The 19,333-nt window shown below is 35.2% G+C and overlaps 1 protein-coding gene across 3 annotated transcripts in view; it reads right to left on the bottom strand.

Annotated features, from left to right (window-relative positions):
- The window catches only part of LOC127560829 (calponin homology domain-containing protein DDB_G0272472-like), a 101,851-nt gene that overhangs the window by 15,437 nt on the left and 67,081 nt on the right, over positions 1–19,333 (bottom strand). For 2 of the 3 annotated variants that reach the window (XM_051995703.1, XM_051995704.1), the window contains 2 exons: positions 14,071–14,101; positions 4,573–4,661 (listed from right to left, as the gene is read on the bottom strand). In XM_051995703.1, the coding sequence (XP_051851663.1) occupies positions 4,573–4,661; positions 14,071–14,101 (120 nt within the window). Of the gene's footprint in view, positions 1–4,572; positions 4,662–14,070; positions 14,102–18,789; positions 18,890–19,333 lie in introns of those variants that run through there. The other variant, XM_051995705.1, reaches the window with a different exon arrangement.

Genomic DNA, 19,333 nt, shown 5'->3' with positions numbered 1-19,333 from the left:
CTTTCCCATGCTTCTCTGAATTTTTCCTGTTTCTTTTACAGCATAGCTATATTTTATTAATACATATACCACATTTTATTTAGCCATTGCCTAATTGATGAAATTATGAATATTTTGGTATGAGACCTTTCTATCAGTCTGTGATTGAAGGTCCACTCTTGAAGCTTGCTATTATTACCATTTCAATTCCTTAGCAGCATAACAGCATAACATCTCCCATTTATTATTACTGTATAATGGAAGGGAGAGAAATTTCCTTTTAATCTAGCCAAGAAAAATTAGATTTTTTCAAAAGAAATCACAAAAAGACTTATAAAACAAACACTACAAAAGTATGTTAGACATGAATGAGTTTAAAGTATAGATTTCAGATCAACAAGCAGCCAGACAAATAAATCCTGTATGGCATGGTTCTGAGTCATAGAAATATTTTAGTCATGAGTCAAAAATCAACTCCTCAGCAATATAGTGGTTAAATTCATACCTTTGCATATAATTGCATAAATTCAATTCATTATCCTTGCATTAAGATGAGAAAGGAGGGACAAAAGATTTTTCCTTTTAGGGATTTCTTCAAGGCTTGGAAAATTTCCCTTATGACTAGAATAGATTTCATAACAAACACCTAAATTCTGGAGATCATTACAATTTCAACTCTCCACCCCCAAATCTGCTGATATTATATTCTTGAGACATGGCAAAAATTACAAGGACTATAATGTCTCATTTCTATGGAAACTGGTATTTTCCAAGTAACCATGACTAAATCTAAGATCAAATGAGACTTTCTGTGGCCATACATAATCCCAAGTTATCTACACCATTTGATCAGATATCTACCTAATCACATTGCCAGTCACTCTGCTTTCAGTTTTTGTGATTATAGACTTCCATTCAAAGAGCCATAGAACAATAGAACTTGAAAAACCCTGAGAGAACATGGGGTCTGACCCTACCATTTTACAAAGGAGGAAAATGAATCTGAAAAGAGTGTAGTGATTAGGGATATTTGAACCTAAGAGTTAACTCAATGATTTTTAGAGTTTGAAGGAATACCAGACACAATCTTGCCAACATCCCACATAAAACAGAAATACCTACTCTATATCCTCTCCCCATTGTGTGGTTACATGGCTCTAATTGTTAAGAAACTTTTCTCTATGTCAGGCTGGAATATGCCTTGCTAATATGTTCTACACATTGTCCCAAGTTTTGCCCTTTAAGCCCAAATAAAATAAGTCTGCTCCCCCTTTTACATGACAGGGCTCTAAGAACATGAAGTCAACTTTCATGATTCCTTCTAAATCTGTTCTTCTAGGAAATAAACACTGACAATTCTTTCAAATGACCCTTGTATAGTATGATTTTTGAGTCTCTTCAGCATATTGGTCACTCACTTCTTGGATAGGTAACAATTTATCAAATGACCTTTCTAAAATGTTAGTCAGTTACATGCTTTGTCCATTTAAAGTGGGGAGATAGTTAAGTGATCACCTAGCCATCTTTGTCAAGTTTATGATACCAGCAGAAGTAAAATAACCACATCTGTATTATGAATCTCTTCCCATCTTATTGTGCTAGATAAAAAATATCAGTTGTATAAATTTAACATATCATAGTGGAAAGACCCCTGAACTTGAAATCAAAATATCTGACACCAGTATTTATTAGCTATGTGAAGTTGGGAAGATATTTAACCTTGCTAAGCCTCAATTTTTTCATGTTTAGCATAATAATACTTGATTACATATAGAAAAATAATACTTGACACGCATAATAATTAACTAAATTCTTTGGGAAGAAGCTTTTTGATGAGTAATTGATTTAGAATACATTTTATATGATACAATCAATGTTATGTATAACAATGTTTTCAAAAAATCATACGTTTAAAAAATTGTGAAAGGATGCTGAAAGGATGGGAATATGGTATAATAAGAATTTAAAAGGATATTTGCCCCAAATTCAGAGAAGAGTCCAGCTGTAGACCTTGGAGGTTCAGAGAAATAAGTCAGTCCAAACAATAGACCTTGGAGGCATCTACTAGCTTTGGCTTGCTGCTTGACTGGCTATAGTAGTATATAGCTCTAGCCTATATTCTTAAGTGCCAGCACCAAGGTAATTTGCATAAGATGCTTCTTTTACTGGTAGAGAATAATTACTCAAATGCTTAGTTTTCTGCTTGCAGCTTCTAAAGAGTATGTGAAGGGAAATAGATTTTCTTCTGGAAATTGTTCCTGGAGGATATGTAGAGGCGCTAGCGTCTCGATCAAATTATCCCAACTGGCATTGCCTGGTATTGTCTCAACTCGATAACTATTTGGATTTCTGTTTGCTATTGGCCCAATTTGATTCTAAAAATTATTTCCTCTAGAACAGGGATGGGGAACTTTTTTTCTGCCAAAGGTCATTTGGAAATTTATAACATCTTTCACAGGCATTACAAAATTATCAATTAATAGAACCCATGCAAAGGGAAGTTGTTGTATCTAGCTTTCAGCTCATCATTGCCTGTGGTTTCATGGGCCTTATATGGTCCTGGACGTTTCCCCACTCCTGCTCTAGACTATCAATTTTTAGGAAAGTACAGCAGTGTCCAGTCTTATGATCCTAATATCCTATTCCCCTCCTGGTAGTTATCAAAATCTTCCCTAAAGAAAGGGGGAGACTCTAGAAATAGTTAATCATTCCCCACTGCTAGACACATCTAGAAAGACCATGGGATTACACTGGCAATACAAACATACATCCTCTACTCTTGTTAACCACTAACCCCAGTATATGGTAGCAGAGAAATGTATCTGAAGCATTTAAGTAATTGAGACCTAGCAGATGGAAGCAGAAAATCCCAAGCAGATCCCAAATAAGTAGAGAAAATGCAAAGGAAAATAGAGATGGCACTCAATTTGATGCCTAACAGAGAACAGGGTTATGAAATTACCAGAAGACAACAACCATTCTGTAGCATTAGAGATATGAGTTGTGCTGACTACACATGCACCACAATCACATATGGGTGCCCACTTAAATGTATTCTGGCCACATAAGTGTCTGGCATTCAACCCTTAACTTCAGGTTCCCTTGTTCACAAATGTTCTCTGTATCTGAGCCCTACCTCAGTGGTAGTATGATAATCTGTGGGAAAGAATACACCCATTCTCCAACTGATAAATGGTCAAAGGATATGAATAGGCAGTTTTCCAATGAAGACATCAAAACAATTTATAGTCATCTGAAAAAAATACTCCAAATCATTATTGATTAGAGAAATTCAAATTAAAACAACCTTGAGACAAAATTTTACACCTTACAGGTTAGCTAAAATGATTGAAAGGAAAAGCAATTAAGGTTGAAGGGAATGTGGAAAAACTAATTAATTGCTGTTAGAATTGTGAATGATCCAGCCATTTTGGAGAGCAATCTGGAATATGCTCAAAGAATTATTAAACTTTATATCCCCCCTAGATCCAGAAATACTACTACTAAGTTCTTTTCCAAAGATTAGAGAAAAAGGAAAAGTAGCTATATGTTCTAAAATGTTTGTAATATGGAAAAGAACTGGAAGTTGCAGGAATGCCCATCAACTAGAAAATGGCTGAATAAATTGTGGTATATGATTGGATTGGAGTACTACTGTATTATAAGAAGTGATGAGCCCAATAATCTTAGAAAAACATGGAAAGACTTGCACAAAATAATGAAGAATAAAATGAGCAGAATCAAAACAGTTAACAGTAATATTGTTTTAAGAACAACTTTGAGAGAATAAGTAATTTTGACCATTATAAATACCTAAATTAATTATAAAGAATATAAAGATACTACATCTAGAGGAAATAAATAGAAGTATATATAGAATAATTTCACACACACATATCTATATATATAGAGATATGTAATTTACACACACACACACACACACACACACACACACACACACACCCCTATTTATGTCTATTGGCAGCCATCTCTAGGGAGGAAGGGGGGGAAGGGAAGGAAAAAAGGAAATTTACATGACAACTTTGTTAGATATTTTAAAAGGGTAGCAAGTTGTATGTAAAGATTTGCAATTTTATATGCACTCATCTTATTATATTATGTCATAGAAATGTTTATTTTATTACATAAATAAAAAATTTATATACCATGTTTGCATAGGAGGACCTTTTTTTGTCACTTTATTTGTTATACTGTTCATGGCTTTTGTTTTGAATTAATGTGTGCTCTGGCTGATTCATAAAAGTACATATATCAGTGGGGCCTCACAAACTATAGTTTTGGGTGGACACTAATCTACAGAATTCTATGAGCTTAGGGTAGCTTTCTAGGGGGCTCATGTCTACAGGAGAGCCCAAGTGTTACATATTCAAACCAAAATGCTTTGTTCAATAAAAAGCAACATATCCTCAATAAAATGAATGAATAAATGAATAAAAAAGAACTGACAAGGTCTGGTAGTGCAAAATGGAACAAATTTGCACTAAACATAATTTTCATGGGGAAATTTGTTCAGAACTGTAGGTCTTATCATGGGATACTTCTCAATTATTTTATTACTATAAATCCACTCACCTTGCTATCCTAGCCCCCACTAGGGTCCTGGAACCGAATCTCACCAAATCATGTGCTGACAAATTTCTCCTCTTCTCATCAGGAGAAAGCTAGGTAAAAATAATTACATGTTACTCATAGTATAGTCCATATTTATATTAAGATACAGAAGAACTAGGGCCTATTTCTCTTCTTAATAGATGAAAAAAATAACTAAAGTGTCCAAAGGTCATGAATAACTACAAATAGTTTAAAAGCTCCTCTAATGGAGCTCTAGCGAATCCCTGGATTATGCATAGATTATGCACCCCCCACCCCCAAGCTATTATTGTCATCTCATGGATTGCATCGATCTTGAAATATAAATTAAAAGTCAATCTATAATAAATAGATGCTAAATTGCATGAAAGTAGGTACAGAATTTTAGACTTTTTAAAATCATATTTTATTTTTCCCAATTACATGTAAAGACAATTTTTAACATTTTTTAAAAAAAGTCTGAATTTCAAATTTTCTCCCCCTCAAGATCATAAGTAATTTGATAAAGATTATATATTTGCAATCACATAAAATATTTCCATATCAGTCTTATTATGAATGAATAAACAAACCAAAAAAAAAAAAACAAATAAATAAAAGTAAATGATAATATGCTTCAATCTGCATTCAGACTCCATCAGTTCTTTCTCTGGAGGTGGATATAATTTTTCATCATTAGTCCTTTGGAATTGTCTTGGATTATATTGTTGAGAATAGCTAAGTCATTCACAGTTAATATTGTACAATATTGCTATCCTGTGTACAATGTTTTTCTGGTGGTACTCATTTCACTCTACATCAATTTGTGTAAGTTTTTCCAAGTTTTTCTCAAATCAGCCTGTTTGTCTTATAACACAATAATATTTTATTATAATCATATACCACAACTTTTTCAGCCATTCTCCAATTTCCAATTCTTTACCACCACAAAAGAGCTGCTACAAATATTTTTATACCGTTAGCTTTGCCCTTTTTAAAACAATTTCTTTGGTATACAAATCAAATGTAGATCAAAGACTCTGCACAGTTTTATAGTCCCATGAGCATAGTTCCATTGCTAATGCATTAGTGTCCCAATTTTTCCACATCCCCTCCAACATTTATTATTTTTTTTTCTGTTGTATTACCCAGTCTGATAGGTGTGAGGTGGTATCTCAGAGTTTTTAAATGTATATTTCTCTAATCAATAACAGTTTAGAATATTTTTCATATGATTATAGAAAGCTTTGCTTTCTTTATCTGAAAACTGCTTGTTCACATCCTTTGAGCATTTATCAATGAGGAAATGATGTGTATTCTTATACATTTGACTCCATTCTCTATATATTTGAGAAATGAGGCTCCATAATTGATTCCCAGCTTTCTGCTTTCATTCTACTCTTGGTTGCGTTGGTTTTATTTGTGAAAAACATTTATATTTTAATCTAATCAAACATCTATTTTATATCTGGTACTGCTCTCTCTCTCTTATTTGGTTATAAATTCTTTCCTTCTCCATGATAGGTAAATTATTTCTTTCTCTCTTTATTTGCTTATGCTATCACCCTTTATGTCTCAACCATATACTGGTACTGAATAAGTAAATTAATTTAGGTAAAATTGTCACCTTATTATATTAGCTTGGTCTATTATGAGCAATTAATATTTTTCCAGTTGTTTAAATGTGACTTTATTTGTGAAAAGTAATAGTATTCTTACAATTCCTGGGTTTGTCTTGGCAGATAGATTCCCAAATATTTTATGTTATTTACAGTTATTTTAAATAGAATTTCTCTTTCTATTTTTTGCTGCTGAGCTTTATTGGTAACATATATACTGATTTATGTGGATTTATTTTATTAAATAAACTCTGTTAAAGTTTTTTAGCTGATTCTCTAAGTATACCATCTTATCATCATCTGCAAAGAGTGATAGTTTTTTTTCTTCATTTAGGCACAGAATTTTAGCTAATTTTTTTTCTTCTCCAGAGTCTACCACAGTACTCTACACAAAGTGAATGCTTAATATTTGTTACACTATCCTTCTAATTCCAGAGATCCAGACACTACTTTTCTTCAATATTTCTTATAGTATAGCTGCTTGCAAATGTTTGTTAACTAATTGAAGTACAATGTACATATTTTGTATTTCTCTGTGTACATATTGTTAATCTCCAATAAAGGGTTGATATGCCACAGTTTTCTTTAACTGTCCTGACTCAGTTTCCTTGTACAAGTTTCCCTTGTCTCAGCCTTCCTAATTACTCCCCTAAGCTGTAAATCTCCCTCTGGTCCATGAAGGCTGAGGACCAATTAGTCTAAGGATATAAATTGTTAGCCCAAGTAAGATAAACAAGAGAGTAGACTTCCTGATTATCTTCTGTCCTTGAGAAATTTACAACATCCCTTAAAATATTCCAAGATATTTCACTGACATCTTTATCTCTGGGTTCCTTTTTGATTCATAGTCTTTTCCAGCTGGGCTTTTCCCGCTCTTTTTCCCTCTTCTTTGTCTCTAAAAGGTATATAAAGGTTAGAGGTTCTCCATTCATGGCTGGAGAATGGCAGCTGGCTGTGGATGCTGGACGCTGGATTCTTTGAGATGATAGTCTCCTCCAGACCTGGGACCAACATGAATTCCTTGGTCCCAGTATATCTTTATCTCTGTCTGGCTGGACAATTTGAGACGAGAGTCCTGTCCAGTCAATCTTACTCTCCCATTAATAAAATATTAAAAACTCTCTAATCTCTCTCCTGCCTCAGTTTCTCTGGCATTACATTTTGGAGGTTCCACTGAGATAATAGAAACTGAGAACTGGATTAGAGATTAGAGACCTCTCCGTCTCCACCTAGGCCTGGGCTCAGTACCTGGGTCTGTTCCTTGGGAAAGATCAGCACTCTGGATAGAAAAGGAAGCAGTTCTTCAGTCTCAGTCCAGCCTACAGTGGACAACGGAATCGATTCGGCATTTGGGAGAGTAAGTCTGTCTGGGTACCTTTTGGGGTACCATCTGGTTCTGGTTCTGGTTCTGGTCTGGTCTGTTGCTAGCAACCTGTAGTCTCAGAATAAATACCGACGGGTTTAAAAAATTCTGAGACGGGTATTTTCTGGGACGCTGGAAAATATCCTCTGGGTATGTTATGTGTTATATGTTTGTTTAATGTTGTAACTGTGTGGTCTGTGTGATGTGTGTTCTATGTTCTGTGTGATTTGTCTGTTTTATTGGTTGGAAAAATTTTTTAAATGGAGCTCCATGTTTGTCTGTGTGTGTCTGTGTTAAAAGGTAGCAAGCTTGTAAGAGATAAGGATTCAGCCTCTGTGTTGCAGGTTTAGAGAATATCAAGAAGTTTGAAAAATCTTTCTCTCTCCCTCTCTCTGTCTCTGGCTGACTGCAGCAGCCTGTGAGACAAAGGGAGAAAAGGGAGAGAAAGGAAGAAAGAAAAAAAAAAGGAAATGAAAAAAAATAGATTGAAAGGGATTTGAAAATTCAGAAAATTAAAATATGTATATAGAAGACCAGTGTGCTAACATTTAAAGGAAAGACGTTTGAATGGAATATCTAGGCATTCTCTGTGAAGAGAAAAAAGCACTAAATTAGTTTGGAAAGGGGTAACAGAAACCCCTTTGGATACTGAAATGGGAAAAGGGAATTCAACAAACTTCTCTTTGGGGGTGGAGGTCCTGGAAACAGCCCCTAGTCTGTTTTTGCTTATTTAAAAGCTTTGTTAAGTTTAAGAACAATGATTAAGAAATTTGGGAATTGGTTGTTTGAAAATTTGCTTGTGATTTTAAAACTTTTAACCTGTTGTACTAATTTTGTAAGTACATGGAATTTAGCTATTTTAAACGGACAGAAAAGGTTTTTTTTTCCCCTCAAAACAAAGCCTACTAGAGTAAAGAGCAATAAAATTCAAGCTTAGCCTGGTCTGGGCAATAAAAAGCTCTGGAGATAAGATGCTAATAGCTGTTAGAAGAAATGTGGTAGAAAAAAAGAAAAAAACTTTTAAAAATAGCTGTATTAGTTTGATTCAGTTTGTTACCTTCTGAAATATATTGAGTTATTTGTTAACATAAGTTATACTTTAAAACCAGCTCTGCTGGACATGTGTGGGTTTTTGGAGGTTTGGGCTATTCATTATAGAGTGAATCTTACAGGTTTTTGAAGGGAAAATGTAAGAGGAATGCAGGTGATTTAGGAAGGACTGATTTGTAGGGAAATTAGAGGTTTGCATGGTTTTAGGAAGGTGAAAGACTTTTGGGAGTAGGTGAAGAGGTGGGGGAAGGAGCCACCCACCCCCACTGTCTTCTGCTACTTTACAGTAGCATCAGGAGCATCTGATAGGAAAGTTCTTTAAGGAGATTGTTCAAATATGTAGCCAGGGGGAAAGAGAAAGTTGGAAATGGATAGATTTGGGAAGAAACCTGATGTTGGGAAACTGATGGGCTAAATCTTGAAAAGGATCCCCATGTAGAAAATCGAGTGGGGAACCTGAGGGAAATTTTTTTCTAGGGGGCAGGAGTGGGGGAAGGGTGCCCATGTGGAATCCTCTCCTCCCCTCACCCCTCTAGAGTGTGTTACTGCCGTTTTTTTCTTATCTGATTACAGCCAGTTCAGCAAACTTTGATTTTTTTAAGGGCATGCTTATTTTTAGGTTAATTGATTGAATATTTAGGGTTTTTTTTTGATACATAAAGGTTTTCTTGGTTAAGAGATATGGTCATAAATGTGATCCATATGTTGGTACGAATATTTCTAAAAGTTTAATTGCTATGTTAAAAAAAACCTTCTTGAATTCTTTTATGTGGAATTGGGTCTTTTGTATAAGTTTAAATTGATTATATTGGGTCATCCTGAGGTTATTTAAAGGGCCTCTGAACATAATAGTTTTTTCTTTGTCCTTTTGAAGATGTTTCTGTTATGGACAATATGTAGTTTGGGATATTTTTCTATGTATTGGGTATTTTAAAAGCAAAATGATTTGTATGTATAATGTTCACTTATGTAACATCTACCCAGATATGATAATTGTTCTAAGTTGTGAACTTATTGAGACGAAATTACTTTCTGTTATTACTATAAGGTTAGGTTAAATAATTGTTTAAGAGTTATCAGAAATTTGATTAATGACATCTGTTATTGGAAGTAAAATTTTTGGGCTTAGAGTTAATTAGTTAATGCTATTAGGAGTTTTAAGGCTCCACCCTCTGACAGTTACTGGGACAATTGATTGATAAGCTGTTAAAACTCAACTGTTTATTATGTTATAGTTATGTTCTTGCATTTTTCCTTCTGTAACTGATCTCTCTGATCAGAGCAATGGTCAATAGAAACTGTTAATGCAATTCAATTATGTTATGACTTGCTATTTTCATTCTGGTCATATGTAGTCATTGTATCTTGGCAACTGAGTATTTCGCCTGGTCATCTGTCTGTTACTGGATATTTGTGTTTTTTTCCTTTAAGGTTTCTACATAATAAGAGGACAATTAACAGGGGTCTGTGAGACCTCACTGATATTACAACTTGGGACTGCACCCATTTGCCTGTGCTGTAAAGCAAATTCATCTCTTCACATAGGAAACTGCTGGCCAATTTATTTTGGCCTCCTCATATTTTGCAGCAGTCTGGTGAACTATGTCTTTCTATCTGAGACTGATCTAATCTTTATTTGCTAGATCTGTGTTTTTGCTCTAGATTTTGGTCAAATTACAGATATTGGTTTGCTTCTGGAACCTGGATCAGCTTTGATCAGCTTTGATTGTCACCACGGCACACACCCACTCTGCATGGAATGAGAGCCTCCTATCACTTCACAGCCTAAGCAGCTGTTTGTACATGAGACCATGGACTGGACCCTGCATCCAGTGTAGTTTGGATTGATATGAGGGACTTTGGAAATGGTTGATGACTGACTGTTAAACCTTGCCTGGATCATCTATTACTGTGTGCTTAAGATTTGGGATGGGATTTGTTAACACTGTGTAACTGTTGCTGTTATGTTTGAGGGATTTAGGAAATGCTACTGTACTAGTCTGTTATGTATAGGGATTTTGATTCACTCTTGGGATTTATATGGGCAATGGTCATTTGATAATTCCTTTCCGAAAAAAAAAGGGGGGGGGGGAAGAGATAGAACATTGGGGAAACTGGTATATTTTTTTCAAAATACTAAAAAGAATGGGAACCCCTAGCTCCTATTTTGTCTTAGGCATTTCTGCCCCACCCCCTGTCTCACTAGTTCAGATTGAATTTGGATGCTTTAGTTTTAGAATCCCTTATTTTGTTAAAAGTGCACTGGCAGACTCAGTTTTGGGGATTATTTTTTTAGAAAAGTTTTAGAAATCAGACACCTGTCCTGGGACTGGCAATCTCTCTGATCTATTTTTCCATTCCTGTAACCCCAGTTCATTAAGTATTTCAGCATTTCAAAGGACCTTGAAGTTTGGCATGAGGCACCTAAAAAGTTTGGAGTTTGCCTGCCTTGATGGTCTAACTGTGCATAATCTGCTCAGAAATCTATATTCTAATAGCAGCCCTGTCTGTTTCTCTGGGCGGGTACGGGTGGAGCTACTACAACCTCACCCTTCTCCCCTGGAGAGATCTGCCCCTCTGAATGGGTTTGAGCTTTTGGTCCTGCTGCTTTGTAAGCAGAGACAGTTAAGTGCACAAATGACCACAGATCTAACTGTCCATCTCAAACTGGATTCTCTGGCTGAGATGGTGCTCCAGAACTGTAGAGGACCTGACATGCTTGCAACAAGGGAGCCTTTGTACAGCTGTAAACTCTGGGGTTATCAGGGAGAGACTTGCTCTTGCCATACGAGTCCTTACATTTTTCTAGTTTTATTTTGGCCCATTTGCTTTACATAAGGTGGGTCAAAGACCTCCTGGGTATCTAGAGGAAGATGCTAAGATTCAAAGGTTTGAATATTTAGGAAAGAGAGTGTGGAATGTTATGCCACAGTTTTCTTTAACTGTCCTGACTCAGTTTCCTTGTACAAGTTTCCCTTGTCTCAGTCTTCCTAATTACTCCCCTAAGCTGTAAATCTCCCTCTGGTCCATGAAGGCTGAGGACCAATTAGTCTAAGGATATAAATTGTTAGCCCAAGTAAGATAAACAAGAGAGTAGACTTCCTGATTATCTTCTGTCCTTGAGAAATTTACAACATCCCTTAAAATATTCCAAGATATTTCACTGACATCTTTATCTCTGGGTTCCTTTTTGATTCATAGTCTTTTCCAGCTGGGCTTTTCCCGCTCTTTTTCCCTCTTCTTTGTCTCTAAAAGGTATATAAAGGTTAGAGATTCTCCATTCATGGCTGGAGAATGGCAGCTGGCTGTGGATGCTGGACGCTGGATTCTTTGAGATGATAGTCTCCTCCAGACCTGGTACCAACATGAATTCCTTGGTCTCAGTATATCTTTATCTCTGTCTGTCTGGACAATTTGAGACGAGAGTCCTGTCCAGTCAATCTTACTCTCCCATTAATAAAGTATTAAAAACTCTCTAATCTCTCTCCTGCCTCAGTTTCTCTAACATTACAGGGTAAACTTCTTGAGGGCAAGGAATGTTTTGTGTTTCTATGTCCAGTGCCTGGAATAGTATTTGGCACACAGTAGTTGATGAATGTTGTTGAATGAATGAATGGTTATTTTCAAAAAAAAAAAAAAAAATTAGGGCTTAACCAACATGTTTTTAGTTTACTGAAAAAGAATCGAGCAATTCAACAAAGAAATAAATTTTCTTATGTTCCAAGAACTATGGTATTTCTTCTTTTAAAGGCTGACAACTCTCTTGGGTCTTACTCTACAACTTTCAATCAAATATACCAAAGTCATATATTCCAAGCTAAGATTATAGGATTTTAGAACTGGAATGAACCTGAGGTATCATATATAATAACCAGTCCAATCCTCTTATTTTAGATATGAAATAACTGAGACTTAAAAATAATATTAAGAATCTGGTGATAAAGAAATTGAAAGATGAAAGTGGAATTCAAACCAAGGTTTCCTAACTTCACTCTAAAGTCAAGTGTAAATAAATGTTTGTGGTTTACATAAAAAATTTGCAGTGTTCTGATTACAGACACAAGGAACAGTGATTACTGCAGTTATTTGTTAGCAGAAAAAATATTAAATAGGATGTAATAGTCAGGTTAACCCCCTTTATATATATACTTTTCTAATATTAGGCTAAACAAAGTCCTTAAAAAATGTGCCCATTGGGATTCTGTTTCAGATTGTGTTTCCTGAATTGGGTTCTGCTGCCCCCTAGTGCCATTCTAATTCCTTCTCACAACTCTTCAAACATAATTACACTCTACTCTTCACCGTTATGCCAAGGTTACACAGACACTCCTTACTTATTAGGAAAACTAATTAATAGATATGAAAAACAAGTGGTATTAGTATCTACTACTGTAATAATAATAATAATAAATTTTATTTCTTTAAGTTTTACAAAATACCTTTTTTTCCCCAACAACTCTGGGAGATAGTATATATTCAGAGCAGAATTATTATTTTCTGTTTAAAGGCAAGGAAACAGGCTTAGTGAAGTGGCTTCAGAAAATCATAGTTATTAAGTAGCAGTGTCACAGATTGAAACCTGGTACTTTGATTCCAAATTTAGGACTACTCCCACTATTTGCTATAGTTTGGAACAGTTCTAGTCTGGAACTAGAACAATTCCAGAAAAAGGGACATAGTATTATTTCATTCAGTAGTTTACTAAATGTGTATATGCATATAAATGTACATACATATACATATAAGCATACTTATATACATGCACTATCATACAGAGTGTGATTACCTATTTATATAGAGAGATACAAATATATATGTTTGTATATATATATATATGATATATGCATATCTATATATGTATATATGTATGAGCATATATTAATAGGAATGTTCAATCTAACTGTGTGATCTTGGAGATGTTTCTTAACCTGTCTGAGTTCCAGCCTCTTCATCTGAATAATGAGCATAACAATACATTACTTCTCACATTTTTGATTTATGGATCAAATCAAATAATCCACATGATTAAAGCCCTATATAAATCTTGAGAATAGAAGTGTTTATAGTTGCCAATAATATCTGTATGTAAGAAGGGTTTGTTTTTAATGTTAAAACTGGGCATTGGATAGAGCACTGGTCCTGGAGTTAGGAGGACTTAATTCAAATTCCATCTCAAACACTTCATACTTACTAGCTGTATGATCCTGGGCAAAAGTCACTTAATCCCGATTGTCTAACAAAACAAAACAACTGATCAAGCACAAAATGATTAAGGTAAAGCATTCTCCCTAGATGTAATCAAAAGAATCAACATGGTACTCAAAAGTGGAAGGCAAATGTTCTAGAGTTTGTCCTTAAAATCTATCCCTTCTAAATGGGAAGATTATCACATAATGACTGTTCTATTTCATTTGGTATTTCTGAACTTGGTTAGATAAAAGTTAAATAGGATAAGAGAGTCTTACTCACATTTTTACTTGCTGCTCCAATGACCTCCTCACTAAAAGACAGGAAAAGAGAACCTGTTAGATCATTGATTTCTTTTAGCCAAACATAGAATTTGGAATTAGAATGGAGAGATCATCCATCATCTAATTTAGAGAGGTGTTTTTTTCATAGTTAGGATTTGAACCCAGGTTCTCTAATACATCATCTAGTATTCTTACTATTAAACCTTGCTTCATTCTTAGTACTTATAGATTAATCTCTCTCTCACTTTCTCTTTCTATAGATAGATAGAGAATGGATAGATAGATAGATAGATAGAGATGGAGATAGAGATATAGACATAGATCTAGATCTCTCTATCTCTCTATCTATCTCTCTATCTATCTTTCTCTCTATATTGACCAGATCTTATTTTATCTTAGAATTCTAGAGTCTAGCACACTATTGGAAGAGAAATGCTGTCTCACTTCTGTAGATGGAATTAACCTTGAGATCCATGGAAAAGTCACAGTGAGGTGGCAACTGAAAAGTCAGTAAGACCACTTAGAGAAATTTGGAGGATTAAGGAACATTTTTATTTTCAAATCTTGGCACTAACCCTTGTTCTACTCTTCTAAACCCATTATTATACTGCTGAGGTTGTGCTGCTTTCTTGAAGCCAGGTCAGAAGTTAAGACTGAGAATGTGAAATGTATGGGTGAGATGATGAAGGACCTGCAGGTCAGAAGCTCTGATCCTGGGGGGTAGGGAGAAAGAAAGAAGCAAGAATATCTCATTTAATACATTCCAATATATGTAAGAGCATTGTAATAGAGGACTGAAAATCTGGGTTTACAACTAGGAGCTCTATGTCTCTGGGCAACTCCTTCCAAAAAATGCATGTTCTGATTATGGACTGGCACGGTCCCAGCCTTTTAAGCAAAGTAAATGTGCCCATCCAATCAGAAATTATAGAATCACAGATTTAGAGATAGAATACAGTTTACAATAAAATAAGAATCACAATTGGGGTATGAGTCCACATGAAACTATCAATAAGGTGATCAAACTTATTCTTGTATGACTTGTATCTAATCCAATTTCTTAGATATAATAGTTGCTTAATATATGCTTAGTTCTTTGTACATAGTGACCATTTAATAAGTGTATATTTTTCTTGATAATCCATTCATTCTGGATAATCATGCAATAACTTATTAAACTCTTACCATAACAAAACATGGGGGGGCAAGGAACATAGATAGACAATTAAGACCCAACCTCTGCCTTCAAGGAGTTTTTAAATCTAATATAGGGTATTTGGTAGTTGAATCAGAGGATGAATTGGAGTGGGAAGAGTCTTGAGGTAGGGAGACTCACCAGCAGACTTAATTCAATAATTCAGATATGAGGACCTGTCCTATAAGTGACGACAATGTTAGAGAGAAAGGAATGTAGTTGAGAGATGTTGCAAAGGTGAAATTAACAGGCCTTGTAGTAAATGGGATATTGGAGGCAAGGAGGTTAGTGAGAAATCTTGGATGACTCCTAGGATTGTGAGTCTGAGGGACTGGGAGGATGGTGTTGCTTCTATAGTAACTGGAAAGTAGGAGGGGGAAATTTTTGGGGAAAAGATAGCAAGTTCTTAATTGTAGTCAAATATTTAGTCTAACATATCTATGGTTCAAGGTGTCTAAAAAGCAATTGGAGATATGACACTGAAGGTCAAAAGAGAGACTGGGAGAGATTGGGCAAGATTAGTGAATCATAAGTATATGGATAGTAATTAAATCTATAGAAGATAGTGAGATTACCAAATGAAGTTGCATAGAGAAAGAAGAAAGCCTTTGATAGAAAACTATTGGAATTAGAGTGCATGATCTAAATGAGGACTCAGCAAAAAAGACTGAAAAACAGTGGTTAGATAGAAGGAAAAATAGGAGAGTAGGTCCCAAAAAAAGAGTGTATCAAGGAGAAAAATATGTTAAAACTGCAGAAAGATCAAAGCGAATGAAGATTGATTTGGCAACTAAGGGATCTTTAGTAACTTTGGAGAGAGCAGTTTCAGTGGAATTATAGGTTAGAAATTGTAAGGTATTAAGAAGAGAGTAGAAAAAGTTAAAGTAGAAGCTCCTATTGTAGGCCTTTAGGAATTTAACTATAAAAGGCAGAAGAGATATAGGATGATAGTTCTTGGCAATGAAAGGATCAAATGAAAGGGTTTTGTTTTGTTTTTTCCAGGAGCAAAGTCAGCAAATGAATAGAAATGATCCAAGGCTGTGGCTTGGCAGGGCATTATCAGCAAAATAGTAAGGGAGTAGGGATTCAAGACAGAAGAACAGTGTAGAATTGAATTGGTGTAGAGAAATGAGAAGGGAATATCTCTCTATGCAATATATATATGTATATATATATATATATATATATATATATATATATATATATATATATATATATATATATATATGTATGTATGTATATATGTTGAAATCCTCTAGTATGAGAACAGGAGTTGGGGAGGAGAGAAAAATAGTAAACCAAGTATCCAATTTGGATTGAGTAAGGAAGGGGTTGGAGTGGGAGAGTTTGTAGACAAGTGACTAACAAGATTATAATTAGGTAGTAGGTGCAAAACTCAAAGAAAAAGAGATTATTGGTAATAGAGGCAGAGTGAAAACCTGAAAGTGGCAATGTGGAGGCAAAGAGTATTCCAATTCCTCCACCATAATGGAGCAGAATGTTTGAAGGTACAGCAAGTGCTAGTGGCTAGGAAGCTGTGTCATCTGAAGGAAGCCAGGTTTCAGAACTGCCAGTAGATGGAAGGAATGGAAGAATAAAAGATTTAGGATGAAGGGAAGTTTGTTGTCCCGATGAAGGGAAGGTACAGTGGAATGGCTGAGTGCTATTTGGTTGAAACTTTGGTATAGGAGGTTTGAAGGGAATGGGAATAAGAAATCAAGCAAATGAAGGAAAAGAATGGTGCGTGGGTTTATCTATAGAGGTTTAGAATCACTGGAATGGGAAAACTATATGACCAATGTGAGAGTATTTATCTTTGAATAGAGGACACTACTCCTCTCAAGGAGAAGGAACTGCAAGTACATTATGAAATAGGAGGGACACACTCAGATGATTAGGCTGAAGATTAGGCAAGAGAAAAGTATAGGAGGAGATTAAAATTGAACTAAACAATGTGAGAGAGAAGTCCTGTCCCTACTAACTCTCTTTCTTCCTTTAAGGGACAGATATAGTAACAGATGGAAGGCCTGAGGTAAAAGGGGAGGTATTTCTCTTTGCACCAAAGGTTCTTCACATTGCAAATAAAAGGTTGATGCTGCCATGTGCTGAGACAGACAGAAATTTGCTTGAGGACAGATTTTAACACCCAGTCTGTTTGCCACCTTCTTTCAGGGGACAAACTGCACCTAGCACAGGAGAAGGCAAGTGGTCAGAGAAATGTTTGGCTGAACAAACTGTGGCATATGAATTAATGGAATTATTGTGTAGGAAGAAATGTTGAATATGAGGAATTCAGAGGAACATGGGAAGATTTGTACAAGGCAGTACAGAGTGAAATATGCAGAACCAAAAGAATAATAGATACAATAAAAATGAAAAGAACATTCAAGAGAGACTGGATTCTGAATCATTGTAAAAAGTAATGTGCTCCCAAAGATAAGGAACTTCTGTCTCTTAGCAGAAATTTCAGATAATATCAAAGGTTACATATGTTGTCAGGTAGTGTCACCCTCAGTTTCTATTCAATTGTTTTCTTTGTGACAAGAGAATACCCAGAAATAGCTATAATGTTAAAAGAAGAAGTATCAATAAAAATTCTTTTAAAAAATCACTGATTCTTAAAGGTTTTTAGGGGAACCAAATAAAACAGAACAAGGGTATATTGGTTAATGTATATTAGGACGTTTGATCCCTGTGGTTTGGGAATCTGAGATTCTTTTGCTTGGTTCATCATTATAATATAATGGGAGAATCCACCATTGTCCATGATGCTCATAGCTTGCACTGTTTAATGTGTGATAGAATTAGAGTAATCTATGATGCAATTAATCAGAAGCAGCTTAGGGCTACCTACCTTATTGGTATCAGCTCCTAATTCCTCATACCAAGACTTATTGTTGCTTGTTCTTCACACTTGAAGGGAGGAAATGCTATGACATGTAAGTGAATTGGATTTAAGTGAGGGAGGGCTATGCAAGGTCATCAGCCTCACTTTCTCCTCGGGTCCAGTGACCAGATATTGATCAGATCAGTGGAGTTAACTGGAGATGGTTCTGGATGCAGTAGGAGACCCTGGCTTTTTTAAGCTAAGGTCTTCAACAGGTTTCAGTTTACTGAGGCAAGCAGCCATTCAGTTATTAAGGCTAGTTAAGAAAAGGGGGAAAAAAAGAAAAAAAAGAATACTGCAAAGGATAACAATCTTTGCTCAGTTGTGTTTACATCTATTTAAATCTAAAGCTCATTCAGTAGACATAATTTAGCCAGTGCATAGTGCCAAAGGACAAGAATTGGTAAATAAAAGTAGAAACCAAGGTAATTAAATGGGCAATGATTCTAATAGATTGAGTCAGAAGTATGGGACAGGTATAGGAGTAGCAGTTCACAGGGTAGACAAACTCATAGTGGAGTAAAGATCAGTAGTCAAAAATGCTGGCAAAGCAGGGGAAAGTTATTCCTTGATGAACAAGGAAGCTCTATTGTCAAATGAGATTCTTTGAAGTCCTTACCAAGATCATTCTTAACAGGAATGAGTTGGAATGGCCTCAAGGAATTTCTCCAAGTTTGAGTTGGAAGTCAATGGCATATTCTCCTGGTAGATGATGGCAGAATTCCAAATTATTATCTATGAAATGAAACCACAGGATAAGAAAAGTTACCTGAAGTAAGAAGGGGTCTTCATTGATTATGGGATTGGGAAAACCTCTGGGCTAAAAGGATCATCTAAGTCCCAGATGTAGGAGATTTTCCCTAAATCTTAGTAGTACTAAAATTAATTTTCTAGTACATTGAAGATTACTATCTCAGAACTTAATATTACTAGAAGCTCCATGATGGATTATATTTTACTCAGCTGTCTTTCTATGTACATTATCTAGCACATAGTAGGAGTTCAATCAAAATTTGTTAAATTAAGTTGAGTCTAAATAAATAAAAAATATTTCTTGTTTGGGTCTATATGTTATTTCAAAATATTGAATATTTTGGCATTGATATTTCAAGGGATGGAGAAGAATGTGTGGTAAGAAAGTAGATGCAATGAGTATAGATAATTCTGTGTATTTGAATA

Source organism: Antechinus flavipes, chromosome 4 (assembly GCF_016432865.1).
Source record: "Antechinus flavipes isolate AdamAnt ecotype Samford, QLD, Australia chromosome 4, AdamAnt_v2, whole genome shotgun sequence".
NCBI classification, from domain to species: domain Eukaryota; kingdom Metazoa; phylum Chordata; class Mammalia; order Dasyuromorphia; family Dasyuridae; genus Antechinus; species Antechinus flavipes.
This window is presented reverse-complemented; position numbering and strand designations above follow the sequence as displayed.